The sequence below is a fragment of the Capsicum annuum genome, chromosome 8, assembly GCF_002878395.1.
Source record: "Capsicum annuum cultivar UCD-10X-F1 chromosome 8, UCD10Xv1.1, whole genome shotgun sequence".
Lineage (NCBI taxonomy): Eukaryota > Viridiplantae > Streptophyta > Magnoliopsida > Solanales > Solanaceae > Capsicum > Capsicum annuum.
Genome location: NC_061118.1, coordinates 140,546,485 through 140,564,809, shown reverse-complemented (window position 1 = coordinate 140,564,809; position 18,325 = coordinate 140,546,485). Strand labels below are relative to the sequence as shown.

Sequence of the window (18,325 nt, the reverse complement as noted above, 5' to 3'; positions counted from 1 at the left end):
ATAATCTGTGAAATTAAATAACTTTTGATACCAAATTCAAATCAAATAGAGATGTTGAAAAACAAACGAAACTGTTAATAAGTAATAATATAACTAGCTAAATATCAATATTAACCTAATTTTATTTTAATTGATCACAATAAAACACAAAAAAATGTCAATATTTAGACCATTAAAAGTGAAAATGAACTAAAAAAAAAAACTCACATGACACTTATGGCGTGTTCAACATCGCCACATCATCTTCATCAAACATACTCTCTGTATTTAAAAAAGAATGACCTACTTTTCTTTTTAGTCCGTTTAAAAAAGAATACCCCTTTTCTTTTTTAGCAATACTTTAATGTCAACTTTTCATATGTCATATTTATGACCACAAGATTAAAGAATATTTTGGTACATTTGACACTACTTTAATTTAAGGCCACAAGATTCAAAAGTTTTCTTTATTTTCTTAAAGTTTGTATCAAGTCAAAGTAGGTCATTCTTTTTTAAATGAAAGGAGTATTTAATTCCTTAAAGAAATTAGTATTTTATATTTTAATTATTTATATATTTTACAAACATATTTAATATTTAAATATCTATGATGGTACAAATAGACTTTGAGTTTGAACCTTTTTTTTAAATTTTTAGTACTCTATTTTATTTTTTAATCATTTTTTGTTTGACCAACGGGCTAACCCAGCAAGTCCCACGAGCCAACGAACTTATACGGACGGAGCTAAAAAAACTCTGTTGTTAAATATGCTGCAAAAATCATAGTTCAACACTAACAATTTACAGATTGGGCAGGCGTGATGCATATTAACGGCTCTAATAGAGATTATTGTCAACCATCAATATTCACGAGTTACCACAACCCCCGGGATTAAAGAAATTAGCTACTGATGAGTCGAGTGAGGCAACAAGAATTAATGATGAAATAAAGAAGAAAAGAAATAAAGTTGGTATAGAATTGCTCCATGCTTGTTTGCTCAAAAATATGTCCAAGATGTGTTTCCCCGTCAACAGAGACTATTTATAGCGAAATGAGGACACTAAGGTTTTAGAATCAAATTCCAGTTAGACCGGGAAATCCTCGGTGATACGCCACCCTTGCTTCGCAAGGGGTAGCGCGACGATGTCGATCAACTTCAGAGTCAGGGATTTCGTGGACAACCATGCACCATCTTTGCCCAAGGTATGTCTCCTTTGCCATCCAACACTTTTGCGACGCGCATGGCTGCAAGGTCATTTGAGATTCCGAAATAGGTTTTTCACTCGATACACTTGCACCATCTTTGGCTATCACACAAACAAGCAGTGATGTGGCACCCTTGGGACACAAGGGTGGCGCCGCACACACTATTGGTAGTTGTTGCACATGCATTTCACACTTCTCCCACGCGATACTATGCGATATTGACTTTTCGTTGCTCATTTTAATCCTCGAATGACCCAAAACATAAATATTAGTGCCAAATATCAATGAGATCGTTAGGGAGTGCGGGGATTAGGGACTTTCATATATTGGTCTGAATTACGCCTGTGAGTTAAACCCTTGGGGCTTGCAGAGTTGGTATCAAGAAGAGGACTCGGGATTATTTAGATTGAGTATCATGTGGTTGCGCCTCATATGGGTAAGCCTGATGGTCAACAAAGTGGGATGAGAACCATTGGTCTCAAATTCCAATCTCAATGGAGACAAAAACGTTAGGTGATCTCTTTCATTTGTCTAAGCCTTGATGGACACTGGACATAATTACGTGGTACGTGTTGTTGGTGGTAGGTAGTAGGTATCCTGTAGAATTAGTAAAGGTGCACACAATTTTGTCCAAGACACCATAGTTATGAAAAAAAATATGGTTAAGCAAGCGTAGATGGGTGGAGCAGGAATCCCATCATTTTTGGGTTAGTTTAATGCTTGTTTAGATGGTGAGGGTCATGAAAGCTGGTTTGTGAATGGTGCCAACTGTTCTGGTGCTGCCTCATCTTCTTTTCTTTTATCCTCCCCTTTTCTTGTGCAACAAAGTATCAGCGGAAAGACTCAATTGCTACATTACCTAAGAGATACGGCATTTTCCTTTTAGTATTTGCTCCTTTATCATTCTACTTCTAGACATGAAAGAGCCTCTTGTAGAAGACAGGAGAACAAACCTGGAGAAATAAGAAATTTGTTCGTATATGATTATTCCGTTCTACAGTTCAGTTAGGCCACCACTTTCTAGATGTTCTAATCGTAGGACTACCTTTTTACCGACTATCTGGGGGCTTTGTTTCAACTTTTCTTTGCAACTCTAGTATGAACTCTATGTGCGTGATTTTTGCTCACTGCACGCAGGTTATCAACACTTGGTTTTGAATTTCAGTTGAATGACTGCTTTTTTATCCCGTTGGTATGATGTCAGGAATACTTTCCTTCACAATCTATGAATCAAACTGTTAAGCTGGTCAGAGAGAAACTAAATAAGGTGATAACCATCACTCTTGAGACTTGTGATCTTTGATTTTAGATGTGCTAGTTTATTTTATTTGACCATTTATTAATTTCTTTAGATACAATCCAGTGTGGACCATTTAGAAGGTGTACCATCCAAGAGAAAACGTGTTGATAATAGGAGACGGATATAAATCCTGTTCGGGCTATGTATTAGCTCCTCCTCCCAATTCTATCTGCAGAGGCGTTTTCTCTTTCCTGTCAAAATCTTTTTATGGTTTCTTTCCAATTCAGAAACATCACTCTGTTTCCTAGAAAATCAGCCCATTTTTATGCTGAATCTGGTTAAACCAATACTTTTTCTTGGTTCTAGTGCATGGTGTCCAGAATCTCCTCTGATTTTTTCACCAACTAGGTATCAACAATAACAACGCCGTCTTATTTTTCGCCCCCCAAGTCTGTCCAATTTTCTCTTTGTTTCTTCGATCTTAGTGCCATAGATTCCATTACTATAACTGATAATCCTATGTATGCAGTTTCAGAATTTTCCAAGCAAGTTAAATACTGGAACCCAGAGCTTATTATCACTGTTCCTGAATTGCTTGATAAGGTCGATGGGTTTAATTTGCCTATTTTGATTTTCTGTCACCAGAAAAGTTCTAATTTGAGTGTTGAAACATTCACTGAGCTAGTTGATAAAGCAAGGTATGTGAAATGGGATGTGGGATAAAGCAAAGTGATGTTGCCGTATTCGGTGTGTTGCCTATGTTTCATGTGTTTGGTCCTGCTATTTTGTATGTATTCACAGTTCTGTTCCAGAGGGGTAATGCCGTTGTGTCTATGAATGAGATTGATTTGGGAATGATTATATTAAGAGGTACAGGCTGATGCATTTATGAATTGTCTCAGCTATTCTAGCATTTGGAAAGAATCCTGTGGTGAAGTATAATTAGCTGCACTGAAACTTGTTGGATCTGGTGCTGCACCTTCGATGAATGAAGCTGACGGAGGAATGCAATAAAATCTCCTCGTGCTGTTTTTGCTTAGGGATATGGTTTAACAGAAACCTGTGAGATCATCTCACCAGAGAGAATCATATGCACGCCCCAGACACAGCATCAGCAGGGACCAAGTTCCTGGAGTGCCAGCTCAAACAGTTGAGTTGATAAAATTGAAGCCCCTTCTGCCTGGACAATTAGAGGAAACATGTGTGTGTGGTCCCAACATGATGCAAGGCTGTTTCAGCCAAAGATTGAGCTTTGATGTGGAAGGAACGCCTTAAGTACGTAGTTGACAGAATGAAAGAGCTCATCAATTACAAAAGTTGAAGGCCTCTGTTTTTCATCCTGCTGAACTATCAGATGCTGTTGTACCAATTCCTGATGCCGAGGCTGATGGGATTACAATTGCATACGTTATTGGCTCGCCTAATACCCATTTAATGAGCCAATTATTCTGACAAGGGGATTCAAAGAAGTTGAAAATGCTACATGGGATTTGAGCCTGTATATGTCATACATCAACGCGATTCATATTTTACCTTGTATAAAAGTTTTACCTCATATACATAGTGTACCTTCTTACTAAGAAGATTCTTTTGAATACCCATGCACTGTGGCACTGCTAATAGTTCTTGCAGATCAGACTGCACCTTTCAAAAGTTTACTATTTGATCGTTAAATGCGCATCCATTGACCAGAGACTATTGAATAGACGCTCTTGTATTTTTGAATAGATGTGAAAATTGGAGGAAACATGTATAGTAAAAGATTCACAATTAAAACTTGTAAATACCACTAGTATAGTTTATTTTACAAGGATACAGCTATGCACTTCTAGAGATTTTTCTTCGTGTACTTAAGCTTTGTAACAAATGGCATAGAAAGTATCACGATGAGTTTCAACAGTATAACCTAGGCGGCGAAAAAAGAGGCCAAATACTTCACATGCGACTTCTTTTGGATAATTTAATCTTTGATATAAGAAATTCAAAGACGCAAGATTGCAACATAAATGAAAGATGGGCAAACGTTTCTCTGACAGGCATAAAAGCAAGAAAAGGGCTATGCTGATTTCACCTCTACAAAGAAAATTAAACCAAACAACGAAGACACATTTCTACGGGGAAAAGGCTAATGGCAAAAAGAAATCCCTAATGTAACCAGGTGTAAGGAATTCTCTTCATCAGTTGGTGTAGGGAGAGAATGTATTAAGATGTCCCATAAGCAGCATTCTCCCTCCCCTACCCCCCAACTTTTTAGTCGTAGCAGAGCAGCAATATGCTTTTCAATCCTCCTTTTTAGTAGCAGTCTTGCCCGGTGTCTAAGCTCTGCTTTTTTCCACCTGACAATCAGGTAACATAGTGAAAAGAGGGTATTAACCTGCAAAAAAGAAAGGTGCACAGCAGATTAGTGAGTGAAAAACAATAGAAATGATGAAAACAAAGAGATACGAATGGCCAAAGATACTCACCAAGACTATTATCGCAATAACCAGCAGAGGCCCAGACCAGAGTGTGGAAAGAAAAATGCCATGTGAATCAAAGTAATTTTGGCGCGCAAAGCTTTTCCAGTTTGCAGCTAATATGCGATTAAGCCTCTCAGCACCATACACTCCTCCCACTGTTATCATAAGGTAACTAGAAAAAGTCAAGGAAAGAGGAACATTCTCACATACTGCATTGCAAAAGATCAATTTTCTAAGATAAAGCTAGAAAGATGTCCTCACTTCTGTTTCACAACAGAAGGCTTTAGCATACAGAACGTAAGTAGCTGCTACCCAACAGCCTGAAAACTTATGCTTTCAATTAAGCACAACCGATGAATTTTTCAATCTGAAAACAGAGACATGGTGGCATGCAAGCATAGGAAGAAATTGTTATTTTTTATGGGAGCAGGCTTGTTCTTTAGGCCGTTTTATATCGCTTGAACGCTCCTGCAATTCTAGAGAACATGTATCCTCAGCGGAGTCCCCATTCTTAACAATAAATGTAAATAAGAAAATACTACAAGTTTGGTTTTGCGAATGCTAAAAGGCATTCAATTTACACAATGTGGCCTTCCTCAAGAGGGTTTCCACAACATGCTTTTGACTTCATTGTTTCCCTTTATTCAGTACCAAAATTTATTATCCTCTTCTCTAAAGTTCAAGGAAGTTATGCCTATAAAGTGCATCATGTGAATCATAGTATTCCACGATGGAGAACATAAAAGAACTCTTTTGACAAGAAAAAGAAACCAAAATGGGAAGCCAACTTGCTAGATTAGCTTTAACGATCTTGAGAACAACATACATAAGCAAGTAAAATTAAGAAACATCAGGCAGCATATTAACAAAAGATTTTTTCAAGAGGTGTACTTCAAAATTGGGAATGGCAACACAGTAAAATGAAGGGCAGGCGGATCAACACCAGCGTCTCACTAAACTTATTCCAGATAGCATCTAACCCTAACTCATCAATGACACAAAATAGAGCAGCAGAAGCTTGGGATTCTAAATGTCTCAAAAATAAAGTAGAATAGATATTTTTAGTAGTTTTAAATTATTAGTCCTACGTCACTTAGGAATTAGTTATGGCTTTGTTATTTGAAATAGGACTCAATTTAAATTGAAGAATAGTTAGAAATTTAGCTATAAATATATGTTTTGAGTTATTAATAAAATAATTTCCTTTGACATTACTATTGCAGTATTGAGTCGGGGGTTTATCGGAAACAGCCTTGTTACTTCTCCGGAGGTAGTGGTATGGATTGCGTACATCTTACTCTTCTCAGATCTCACTATGTGGGAATACACTGGGTTTGTTGTTTTTTATTACTATTGCGTTATATTTTTCTCTTCGATTTTTTCTCTGTTATTTCTCTAATTTCAAAGCCAAAAACCAACAATTGGTATCAGAGAGCCAATTTCTTGAGGGATCTATGAGAGATGAATTCTGAAAAGAACTTTTCCCAAATAGCTCCTCCTATCTTTGATGGTGAGAATTACCATCATTAGGCAGTAAGAATGGAGACTTATCTTGAGGCTTTAGATCTTTGGGAGGTCGTGGAGGAGGATTATAATGTTTTTCTGCTGCCCGATAATCCCATGGTGGCCCAGATCAAAAGTCAAAAGGAAAAGAAAATCAGAAAAGCAAAAGCAAAAGCAACTTTGTTTGCTAGTGTTTCTCCAATAATTTTCACGAGAGTTATGACCTTTAAATCAGCAAAATAAATTTGAGATTATCTAAAGGAAGAATATACAGGAGATGAAAGAATACGAGGCATGAACGTGTTGAATCTAATCAGGGAATTCGAATTGCAAAAGATGAAGGAATCTGAGACCGTCAAAGAGTACTCAGACCGTCTTCTTGGCATTGTTAACAAGTTAAAGATTGTTTGGCACAAAATTTAAAGATTCGAGAATTGTTGAAAAAATTCTTGTTACAGTGCCTGAAAGATACGAATTATCAATAACTACCTTGGAAAACACAAAAGACTTGTCCAAGATTACCTTGGCAAAATTGTTAAATACGTTGCAGGCGCAAGAGCAAAGGAGGCTTATGACGCAGGATGGTATGATTGAAGGAGCTTTGGCAGCCAACCACAAGACTTTGCAAGGGCATCCTCCATTTAAATGTTAGAAGAGACCAGATACACAATGCAAGATTTGTAATCAACTTGACTATGAAGCCTTGATTTGCAAAAACAAATCTAAAAAATATGAAGCAAATGCTCAAATCACCAAAGAAGAAGAAGAAGATCACTTATTTATGACAACATATTATTTAACCAAGAAATCTGATTTTTGGATGATTGATAGTGGTTGTAAAAACCACATAGCGTATGACAAAACTCTTTTTAAAGAGTTTTTGCCTTTGGAAAATAAGAAAATCAGAATTGGGAATGGTGACTATATTCCTACAGAAGGAAAAGGGAATGTTGCAATCAAAACAATTTCAGATACAAAAATAATTTCAAATGTCTTTTATGTGTCCGATATTGATAAAAGTTTGTTAAGTGTTGGTCAACTAATGGAAGAAGGATTTAAACTATTGTTTGGAAATAACTATTGTCGAATCTTTGATTCCACTAATCTTGAGATTTTACAAATTGATATGAGATGCAAAAGTTTCTTATATAATCCAACAGAAGATGCACATAAGTCATGCAAGAATAAAGACGAATTAGTAGATTTATTCAAGAGGTCAAATTCAGCCGAAGCCGAGACAATTTCTGATCCAAGGAGGAGTGTTGAAAATATGTCTTAGAAATAAAGTAGGAAAAGATATTTTTAGTAGATTTTAATTATTAGAGTCCTATGTGACTTAGAATTAGTTATTCCTTTGTTATTTGAAATAGGAATTAGTTATTCCAATTTAAATTTAAGCGTGGTTAGAAATTTAGCTATAAATATATGTTTTGAATTATTAATAAAATAATTTCCTTCCTTTGACAATACTATTGTAGTATATTTTTCTCATTGACTCTTTTACTGTTATTTCTCTAATTTCAAAGCCAAAAACCAATAAGGATGAACATGCACGACTGGGAACTAAATTAATTTAGGATTCTCAATGCTTCCTCAATACTCAGATAAATTAAGATGGGGCAGCTCGGAAAAAGGAATATGCACCGGGAAGGAAGGGCATAGTAAACCGTCCTCATCAAATGGAATGATAGATCATTGGCCATGGAAACTTCTATGGAATACTAAACTTCCAACTAAAGTCATACGCCTCTCCTGGTCAGCTCTCAGAGATGCCATCCTGACTCAGGACAACCTCTGTGGAGGAACTTTCACTTTGGTTAACAGAAGCTACATGTGTCAGAACAGCCTAGAGTCATCACTTATGTCTACATTCTTCAGTGACTACAGATCTTTGGAAGATGTTCCTTTCAGTTCTTGGAATTAATTGCACCTCACCCCAGAATATCAAAAAAGCAGTTGAAAGCTGGTTCCTAGGGAAAGTTGACAGAACCATCAAGAAGACCTGGCAGATGATTCCAGGATGTACTTTTTGGTGTCTTAGGAAATATCAGATGTTTTGATGGCATCTCAACTCCTAACAGTAGAGAAAAATCTTTTTGCCTTTTGAACCTTTCATTTTGAGCAATCTATACCCTTTAAATGATGTTATTCCCCTTTTAGATTTCATGAGCTCCCTAGTTGTGGTCCAGAAACCACACTTCTGCTTTTAGGTTAGACTCACTGGTTTAGTAGAGGAAGTTTTTGTATCAGGAGTTTAACTGTGATTCGTGTTCTTACTTTGCATCTCCTTGATGCCATATTAATACAACACTTACTTCATAGAACAAAAAATAATCAAGAAATATCAGAAACTGGATAACAGAACATAACGGTAAACTTACATGCCAAAAGGAACAAAAACATCTGGAAATTGATGTTCTTCCGCAACACAATAGATACCAGAAGAAACATGGCATGAAATGAAAGAAGATCTATCAACCAAGGTTCCTGCATAAAGAAAGGAAAATCATGAATAAGAAAGAGAACCAAAAAAGTTCGTCCAAGTCAAAATGCAAAACTCTCATATTTGACAAGCTCAAATCACAGACCTCTTGCTCAAAATTTTAACAATAATGAATATATTTTGATAATACAACGATGAATACATTATCTCCTTAAAACATTACAATTTCAATTAACAAGCAAATGCTAACATAGAAGCTCTAACTTCTTTCTAAAATTCTCCTTGTATTGCATTAGACTGCTGGAAGCATCGACCACATCTCATATGACTTCACTCCCCTTGAGGATCAAGTAGAGATCTTAGATCCTCCTTCTCATCTTTAGTTTCAAAAGTGAAGGACCAAAAGCAAATTAAAAAGTGCGTAAAATGAAAAAAAAACAAGGAGGTATAACATGATTGGCACTAAGGAACATATAATAGAGGAAGTGATAACAAAATTTAACAGAGAGAAAAGAACATATGACCAACTAGGGGTGACTGTAACACCAAGGTAGCAAAATACTACTCAATATGTGTAGGCAAATTACGATTTGAACGAATAGACAAAAAATTTTCTTTAGAAGGTTTTTCCTATCCTAGCATTTACACAGCTCACCTTGCCAACAATTCGCCTTGCCTGGCCTGGCCTTCGTCCAAAAATTTTAAACAACCGCAATTAAGGGTGGGCATTCGATATTCGGTTCGATATTTTTATATTTCGGGCTTGGTAATTCGATAATTGGTAATTGAAAGTAGATACCAAATACCATACCATTAAACTTTGGGTCGGTAATTTGGTAACCAGTAAATTAAATTTTGGTTCGGTACGAAATTCGGTATTACCATATTAAAGTTGGGCATGCTTGTAGTGATCTTATTTGGTGATAATAGTGGTGATTTCTAACCAATGTTTTCAGAAAAATTCAATTCTGTTTGGTAGTTTGACACCTCTGAATACATAATTTTATATCAGAAAAAATCAATTTTATTTGGTCTTGTTACACCTTGATACGTGTGACTCAATTAATGAAACATCTTAAAACCTATGTTAGTGTTATTTGATCCAGCTCCAAGAAGGGGAGAACTGGATGTAACACGAATAACATTTACATCAAACTGGATGCAACACAAACTGGATGTAACGAACTGAATGTAAATGTGATGTAAAGTCATAATATTACTTTTTATAAATGTGATGGAGAGTAATATATGTTATGTTGTCTGCCAAATGCTGAGTTTTGCTTCTATCCGCTGTTGACATATGAACACAAGGATTAAGAAAGCTTGAGCAAGTACCCTTGGTTAAATCCATATTCCGACCTACGTTAGGAACATTAGAGTTGGGCAAGTGCAGCCACCAATGGTGTTATGTATCATATCATGAAGACTTCATTTTTTGTTGTTCCCCTCCACGCTCCAATTTTCAGTCTTAGCATGATATTTTCTTCAAAAGTTATCATATGTTGATTGCAAGGAAGTCTGCTGTGTAAAGTTAAGAGTCTAATTTATGACTGTGTTTAACAGTTCAAAGTTTGTTTGGGCAATATTCCCACAAGTATGTGACCTTTGGAGTGTGGACTAGGTATGTGGCCTATGGGTTACTTAACTATAATTAGAATTTCGGGAAATATCAAATACCAAACGGTAGTAATATTTTTTACCAATTCCGAATCCAAATACCGTAATTTTAAAATTTTACTCCCAAATACCAAATTACCGAATACCAATTAAATTTTTTGGTTTAGTTCATTAATTCAATTTTTGATATTTTATGCTCACCCCTAACCAAAATCATGTATGCTGGGATTTTTAATATTCAGCACACAACTATAGATCAACCTCTCATAATTAAGGAAAGAAAAATGGAATTCAGAAAGATGTTTTATTTCAATACACAATAGTTCAAGGGGATAGGAGTGTTCTGCCCCTCTACAACTGATAATGCTACTTAAATAGATAGAGTCCTCCTAACAGTGAACCAATTTGATTGAATCGCTATTAATATTTAAAGGGAAAAGGCTCAGATATGCCACTGAACTATCAGAAATGACTCATTTATGTCATTCGTTAAAAGTTGGGCTGATTTATGCCATCACCGTTATAAAACTGGCTCATCCATGCCATTACTTTTAACAACCGATTTTTAGAAAACAGCTTTGCCACGTGGCGGCATACACGCCATTTTTATTTTTTATTTTTTATTTTTTAAAAAAATAAATAATTTTTTTTGATGCATTAAAAAGAATCCACCCAAATTTTTAATCCATTAAAAATTAGTTTGATCTATGCTTTTAAAATTAAGATTATTTGTATATTACCCCATATCAATAGTTTTTTTTTCCTTGCTTTTACGTGTGACTTTGTTCACAATACGGATCAATAATATTATCATCTCCCTTTGAACTAAGTTTTACTTGATTAATTACTGTTAATAAGTTAATTTTGAGATTATTTGTGTATCGCCTCATATCATTCGAGTATTTATAGTTACCAAGCTTATCGACTTTTTTTTTGTTGTATGCGACTTAAAATTATGATCAAATATAGTAAATTGATCCATAGACAAGCAAAGACAATAAGACAATACGTCTGGTGACATCACTCTATCATCCTCATACCCATTCTGCAAAAATTTCAGTATATTGGCGTATAAATTATTGTGCTAATTAATTACCATAAAATACTGTTAATATTGTATGATATCATTTGCTTTGAACCAAATTGACATTTTTTTTCAAGAGATCTTAAATATCCGACATTTTATAAATAATTTTATTTCTTTTTTACTTTTCACGTGGGACATTGTTCTCTCAAACACTCATTATACTCCTCCCTTTCATCTTTTTTAATATATCGTTTAATGTTTTGACACAATTATATATTAAGATAATTATTTAACGATCAATATTAATCATTGGAGGTAGAATATTTGTCTAAATTACAATTATATTTTTCTTAAATAACAATTTGATTTTATGATATAGTTACATAAAAATTGGTGAGACATCATAGTTTTATATCCTTATATAATTAATTTTAAGTGGTCCAATCCTAATTAGAAATTGAATAAAAACAATATATAAGTCATGCATGCAAGTTACAACTCACAAGTATTATGTATGTATAGTCTTGATCATTTCATTATATACTTAATTCAATGAATTGATTAATTCCAAAATTTTATTGTTCTTTTCTCTTTAATGAAATAAAATATCTAAGAAGAAAGAATAAAATGAAGATGACATGGAATCCAATATATTTTTGATAAGTTAAATAACATGGGAATATATATATTAGATAACATGGGAGTATATATATGCGTGGGAGTATAAAATAAATTAATGTATATGTATATATACATACATACATATATATATATATATATATATATATATATGTATGTATATAAATGTTCATTGATTTCTTCATATATATTTTTATGTTATTTTAAAATCTTTTAATGAAAATTTTGACTTTACTATTAATCTAATCGTCGTAGATCAAACTAATTTTTAATGGATCAAAAAGTTGGGTGGATTCTTTTTAATGGATAAAAAAATAATTTAAATTTTTTTTAATAAAGCAAAATTAAAAAAATGACGTAGACCTCTAATATGCTGCCACGTGGCAAAGCTGTTTTCTAAAAACTGATTGTTAAAAGTAATGACATGGATGAGTCTGTTTTATAACGGTAATAGCATAAATGAACCTCAACTTTTAATGGATTGGATAAATGAGCCATTTCTGATAGTCCAGTGGCATATTTGAGCGTATTTGAACGTTTTCCCATATTTAAAAGACGTCAGCTAAATGAAACTTACTACTTAAAAGTAAAATGACACTTCGAATGCACCACTAATGGCCAAACGGCCACTCACTTTGACATGAACCACTAAAACCAACCACTCAAGACTACTAACTTTACATGGTGAAAAACTTCAACCATTACATGAAAGACTATTTTCAAATGACAATTTATTTGTTGTTACGATAATATAAGACTCCCGAAAATTCTGCACTACGATAATGGACTGAACTTCAAATATGGACTACTTCAGGGCTGATGGGTGAAGTGGAAGGTGTAGATTGCTTGCTTGTGTATCCTTCATCTATCCGCCATTCCTCCTCATGGATCACTTCCTTCTTTAATTCTTTTATGTGATCTAGTGAAGCTGAACTTTTTCTTTTTTGCTGGTGATTTCACTGTGATACCTCCATGTGTCTATTGGCAGGATTATCTTATGTTTGAGGTGTATCAGGTTCATGAGCATCTAGCAATATAATCCATTTAGCGCTTCTCTGATCCATTATGCACAGAGATGGTTCGGTATGGAACGATTCCAGCTTGCTATATGACCTCGCCAAATTTATTACACATGCACTTTTTTACTGGAAGATGAACCTTAGCATTTCAGAATATTCTTTATCCTCCTTCAAGACGGAGCTCCTGTATAGTGAAATATACTGGAATGAGTTATGACACTGAACTAGCCACAAAACAACTAATTGTTCAGTGGAACAAAAACGTCATATAATTCTTTATTTCCCTGGTTGTCTGAAATGACGAATCCAGCATTCTTTGGGATGAAACCATAGGAAAAAAGCCTATAACCATGGACTGAGTCTTTCAAAAGGCTTGAATTTTTCATAAGATGTGGTGGTGGTTAAGAGATTTCAAAAGTGGTGGTTAAGAGATATCAAAACATTCATAATAATTCTTTGTAGATTTCCCACGAAAATATAGGATAAACCCACAATATCTGTTAAAAACCTGTACTCCATAAAATGTTATCCTTTCCAACAAAATTAATGGATCCCATTGATGCTGCAGGTAGCGAAATCCTGGCAGGTATTCTGGAATTTGAGAAAGCGACACTTCCTAGCCAGACAGTATCTTTGCTGAACTGGAAGGTGTTGATGAACTTGAGTTTGGCACCGATTTTAATCTAGACTTGAGGTTGTACATTAAAATCTGTTCGGTGGGTTTGTCAATTCTCCATTTCGCCCAGCTTATAACATAGTATATTAAATAAATAAATTAAACAAAACAGCAAGATAGTGATTTTAATGAGGATATTTTTCCTCCGTACAGGCAAGTTTCATATTAATTGCGTGTTATCTGTAATAACTTGAACAATATTATTTGGACCTACTTTCTCTATTGCTTCAAGAAATAAATTAGCAATATATTCTCCGCCCTTCGTGCACCTGCTAGAATTTATTGAATTTAAAAACATTGGACCCCCACTAGATGATGCCAATATATTGATCAAAGACCTTCTTTTAGTATCAGACCATACGTCTGAACAAATCGACAACCCTTTTTTTTTTTCATGTATCTTTAATTGGTTGCAACTTTCTATTAACGTGAGTCTTTTCTTGATCTAAAAGAGTTGTTCTCAACCTATTATATGATGGGGGAATATAATCGGGGATGGAATTTTCAGCTAAAAACTTTGAATATTTTTAAAGTATGGAGAATTGGCAAGATTGAACGATAAACCTGATGCGTAGAATATTCTAGCCGCTAATTTGTCGGCGGTATTTCTCTCATGGATGCCAAAAGATTTTCCTATAGCTTCACTTTCTGTACTCTTCCTTTTTTTTTTTTTATGTTGAAGTAAATCAGTGTCCTCCGGAAGAGATACATAATCAACTTTTTTTCTTGCATTAACTTGAACCGAAGATTTTTTCTTTTCAGCTTGTTCGTGCTCCATCTTCAACATTCTCAATGTATCACCTTGAACTTCGCTACATATTTGAACTCCTTAACCCAATAATCTTAACATATGTACTTAGACTCTATTATATGATCCAGTAACTTGTTTATTACAATAGTTACATGACCATGCTCTATTTCCACCATCATTGGAAGCAGTTGAAATTACTTTTATATGTTTTCACAGTGGTTTGTCATCAAAATCTACTCCAATACTTTTTGTTGGTCTCATAGGACCTTTTCCCTTTTGACTACCCGATGCGGATGATGCCATATTATTTGATAAAGAATAATCAAATTTTTAAGTTAAAATTTCTTTGGACAGACGTTCTATTTATAATGTTATGGATGAAGACAATTTTAGAATTTTCCCAATTTAAATCAATTTAATGTTCCTTGACACATAGGGATTAGGATTTATTTATTTTAGTTAATTTATTATTTTTAGTTATTTTTGTCTTTTGATTTTACTTTTTAATTAGGAATAGTATTTATATTAAAAACTTTTTCCAAAATTACAATTCACGTTTATTTACTAAAATAAAAAGTAATATAATTAAGAACTTAAATTAATACTATCAAAATAAAATACATTGACCGACATAAGTTTTCCTTACTAAGGGACCGACAAAGGCAACAAATTAATTTATTATTAATAGTAAAAGCACTAATTATTAATTAAAATTAACAAAAAGAAAGACCCAGTACAGTTTCAAAACAGTTTTGACATAAAAAAAAACCTTCACTGTAAACGCCGACAGCTAGTACGACAACTGCTCCAACAACTGGTACGACAACCGTCACTGTAAACCGGTACCCTGAGGTGGTACGATGATGATTTTCGGTACCTTGAGGTGGTACGACAACTGCTCCGATGAGTTACGGCGACGTCGACGGTGATTTCCAGCGATAGCACATCGACAACGTCGTCTCTGTTCCAGTAGTCGTTGATCGGGATTTTTTCAGGTTAGTTTTTGATTAATTATTCAATGTTTCCACTCAAATTTCTTTTTAATTTTGGTCAACGTCTCCGAAATTGATTGACCGAATCGGAGATGGCGGAAGCACCCATCCCCGCTTCAGTCTCGTGTTGAGACGGGTTCGGCGGCAAAACAGCTGAGTCCGAGCAACATAGAGATAAGCCCCTGAAAAATTTCCCACATATAAGTCCATCTCATTTAGTTCTTAGAATATATGGTATCTACCAAATTTATGTAATTCTAGCCTCCAGGAGACACGAATATTAAAATATGCAACATTTCAATGTTCCCATATGTTCTACAATTAGATAATTGGGTGAAACTCATTAATTTTTGCACCTCTAGATGCAAGGTCCCAACCTATCGTGACCATCCGTTTTCCCTAGTACAAGCCCCCCCCCCCCCCCCCCCCCCAAAACACAACAATTACTACTAAGCCTCAATCCAAAACAAGTAGAGATAATGAATCCTCACTAACTGCGTTTCACCATTTAAGCTCATCACACCCTCCACCCCAAAAGGAAAAAAAAAACAATGACATACCCCTCCGTCCCAAAAGAAGTGTCACCTTAAAATCAAATCCATTAAGAAATTAATAAATACACTATGTAGTTTACTAAACTACTCCTATTTCATTAATGTCTCTTGAAAATTGTAGCACCAAGTAGGCGAAGTACAAGGTTATAGTCGGAAAAACATAGTACTAATTTTTGTCTTTAAATTCCTGAAGTGACACATTGGGACATAAAATTTTACCAAATGACACTTGTTTCAAGACAGAGGGAGTATAGCAAAAGCAAATATTAGTAGAAGAATTCATAGTGGACAAACACAAAAGAATGCAAAATAATGCAGAAACAAGGTACAAGACAACAAGTCAAAAGTAGAAAAATTTTCACCAAAAAAAAACCAACAGCGTCCTAGAAAAATCTGATGTTTAACAAGCTGTTAGGATTTATAGAAGTAAGAAAAAGGGGTGTAATTTGATAATACCATCCAGTCAATGGTGTGAAAGAAGCCAATAAAGTTATCATAAGCAGGTCTAAGAGTAGATCTCATCTCTGCTGAGAATTTCTCAACAAGATTTGCCATTTGGTCCATATGTGAATTCAATGCCGTTGTTAATTCCTCTATTTTCCTGCTTTAAGATCAACAAACTCTTCGTTGTTTCAAATATTGACAGTACTTGTTATAAATCAAACGGTAAAGCCCAACCCAAAAGACTAGCCTAGTAGGTGGGAGAACCCATTGGATTATAACCCCTAGATTTCTCTTTTTTTTTCAATATGGGATATTGGTTCATTACAATCGCCTCCGCTTGAGAACTAAGCTATGCTCAGTTGGTCATGGCTGACACCCTCTTGGGTCCAGGCCACCATTACTGGTACACAGGCCACCTCTCCGAGATGCGGCTCCACACGTGGTCTGTTCCTCATTGGTCACAGCTATGCCTAGTTGGTCACGACTGGCACCCCTCGGGTTCAGGCCACCACTACTAGTACATAGGCCACCACTCCAAGTCACGGGCTCCTCGTTGATCACAGTTATGCCCAGTTCATCACTACTGGCATCCCCTCGGGTTCAGGCCACCACTACTGCACATAGGCCACCACTCTGAGTCACGGCCCCACGCATGAAACTCTGATTAAAAGCGCCAATGTTATAAACCAAACAGGAGAGCCCAACCTAAAAGACTAGCCTAGTAGGTGGGAGATCCATTGGTTTATAACTCCCTTAGCATTTTTCTTTTTTTTTTTTCAATGTGGGACATTGGTTCATTATAGTACTTCTCTGCTTATGAGAATTCTATGTACTACTTTTATGAAGTGTGGAGCTTTCTCTGTTATTGCTATGCACCCCTTTTAGTTTTTGGGAATTTTAAATTAACCCTATGTCTATTTCATTATATTCGATTTGATAATGGTTCGTTTGGCAGTGGTATAAGAATAGTGTAAAAAATGGCGAATTAGTATTACTTGCATTAGTTATGATGTTGTTTTCTTATATAATGTTTGGTTTACTGTATTAAAAATAACATGCATTGTATAATTTGTAAAAAAAAATATATTTTTAAATATCTTCCATAAATATAGTGCAAAGGATGTAAAAAAGATTTTGAGTGATAATTGTGTCTTTATAATGACTCTTTCGGTCATTTTCCTATATTCCCAATGTTTAGAGTTTTTTTTATAACTGCCCCAAGTTATTTATGACTTGTTGAGACTAATAAATAAGTTTTGAGGCAGTTAATGTGAGGATTTTATTAATATCAGATTAGTTATGAAATATTTAAATTAGAATTAAAATTTATTAAAACGACACCGTTAATTACCTTTCCAAAATATTTTTGATATTGATAAAATTCTTTAGTTATAATATATTTATATTATTTTATAATAATTTTTATAGTTTATTAATATTTTAAGCAGAGATAGTAAATATAGATTTATTAAAATATTATTATTATTATCATATAATAGAGATTTATTAGAAATATTTTTATTAATTGTGGTATATTCAATATATGATATTTATTTTACTCGAACCTATGTAATAAACCCAAATATATATATAATGGGTTAAGTAAAAGAATGTGGAGGAGACTCCACTTCCACGTGAGACTGAAAGGATAACACAACATATATGTGTAGCTTGTTTCTTTCTTGAGAAAATTGAAGAATAGGTGTCTTTTAAGTCTTGAATGAAGGATTGGTGACATTGACCGACAGATAGGGTCAAACATTATTAGAAAACTT

At 34.5% G+C, this 18,325-nt stretch overlaps 1 protein-coding gene across 1 annotated transcript; it reads right to left on the bottom strand.

Moving 5' to 3' along the window:
* Positions 1-4,315: 4,315 nt before the first annotated feature.
* LOC107879206 lies at positions 4,316-16,661 on the bottom strand. The gene is made up of 7 exons (XM_047395527.1): positions 16,563-16,661; positions 15,635-15,705; positions 15,438-15,521; positions 9,487-9,517; positions 8,770-8,875; positions 4,892-5,040; positions 4,316-4,800 (listed from the first exon to the last, which is right to left on the bottom strand). The coding sequence occupies exons 1-7, from the start codon at positions 16,659-16,661 to the stop codon at positions 4,552-4,554; spliced, it is 789 nt and encodes a 262-aa protein (XP_047251483.1). The 3' UTR covers positions 4,316-4,551.
* Between the last annotated feature and the right edge of the window lie 1,664 nt (positions 16,662-18,325).

Coding starts and splice junctions, on each gene's coding strand:
- LOC107879206 (XM_047395527.1), bottom strand. CDS start 16,661: ATGGCAAATCTTGTTGAGAAATTCTCAGCAGAGATGAGATCTACTCTT. Junction 15,522..15,634: donor CTTCCGCCATCTCCGATTCG/GTCAATCAATTT, acceptor CTACTGGAACAG/AGACGACGTTGTCGATGTGC. Junction 5,041..8,769: donor GTTTTTGTTCCTTTTGGCAT/GTAAGTTTACCG, acceptor TTATGATAACAG/TGGGAGGAGTGTATGGTGCT.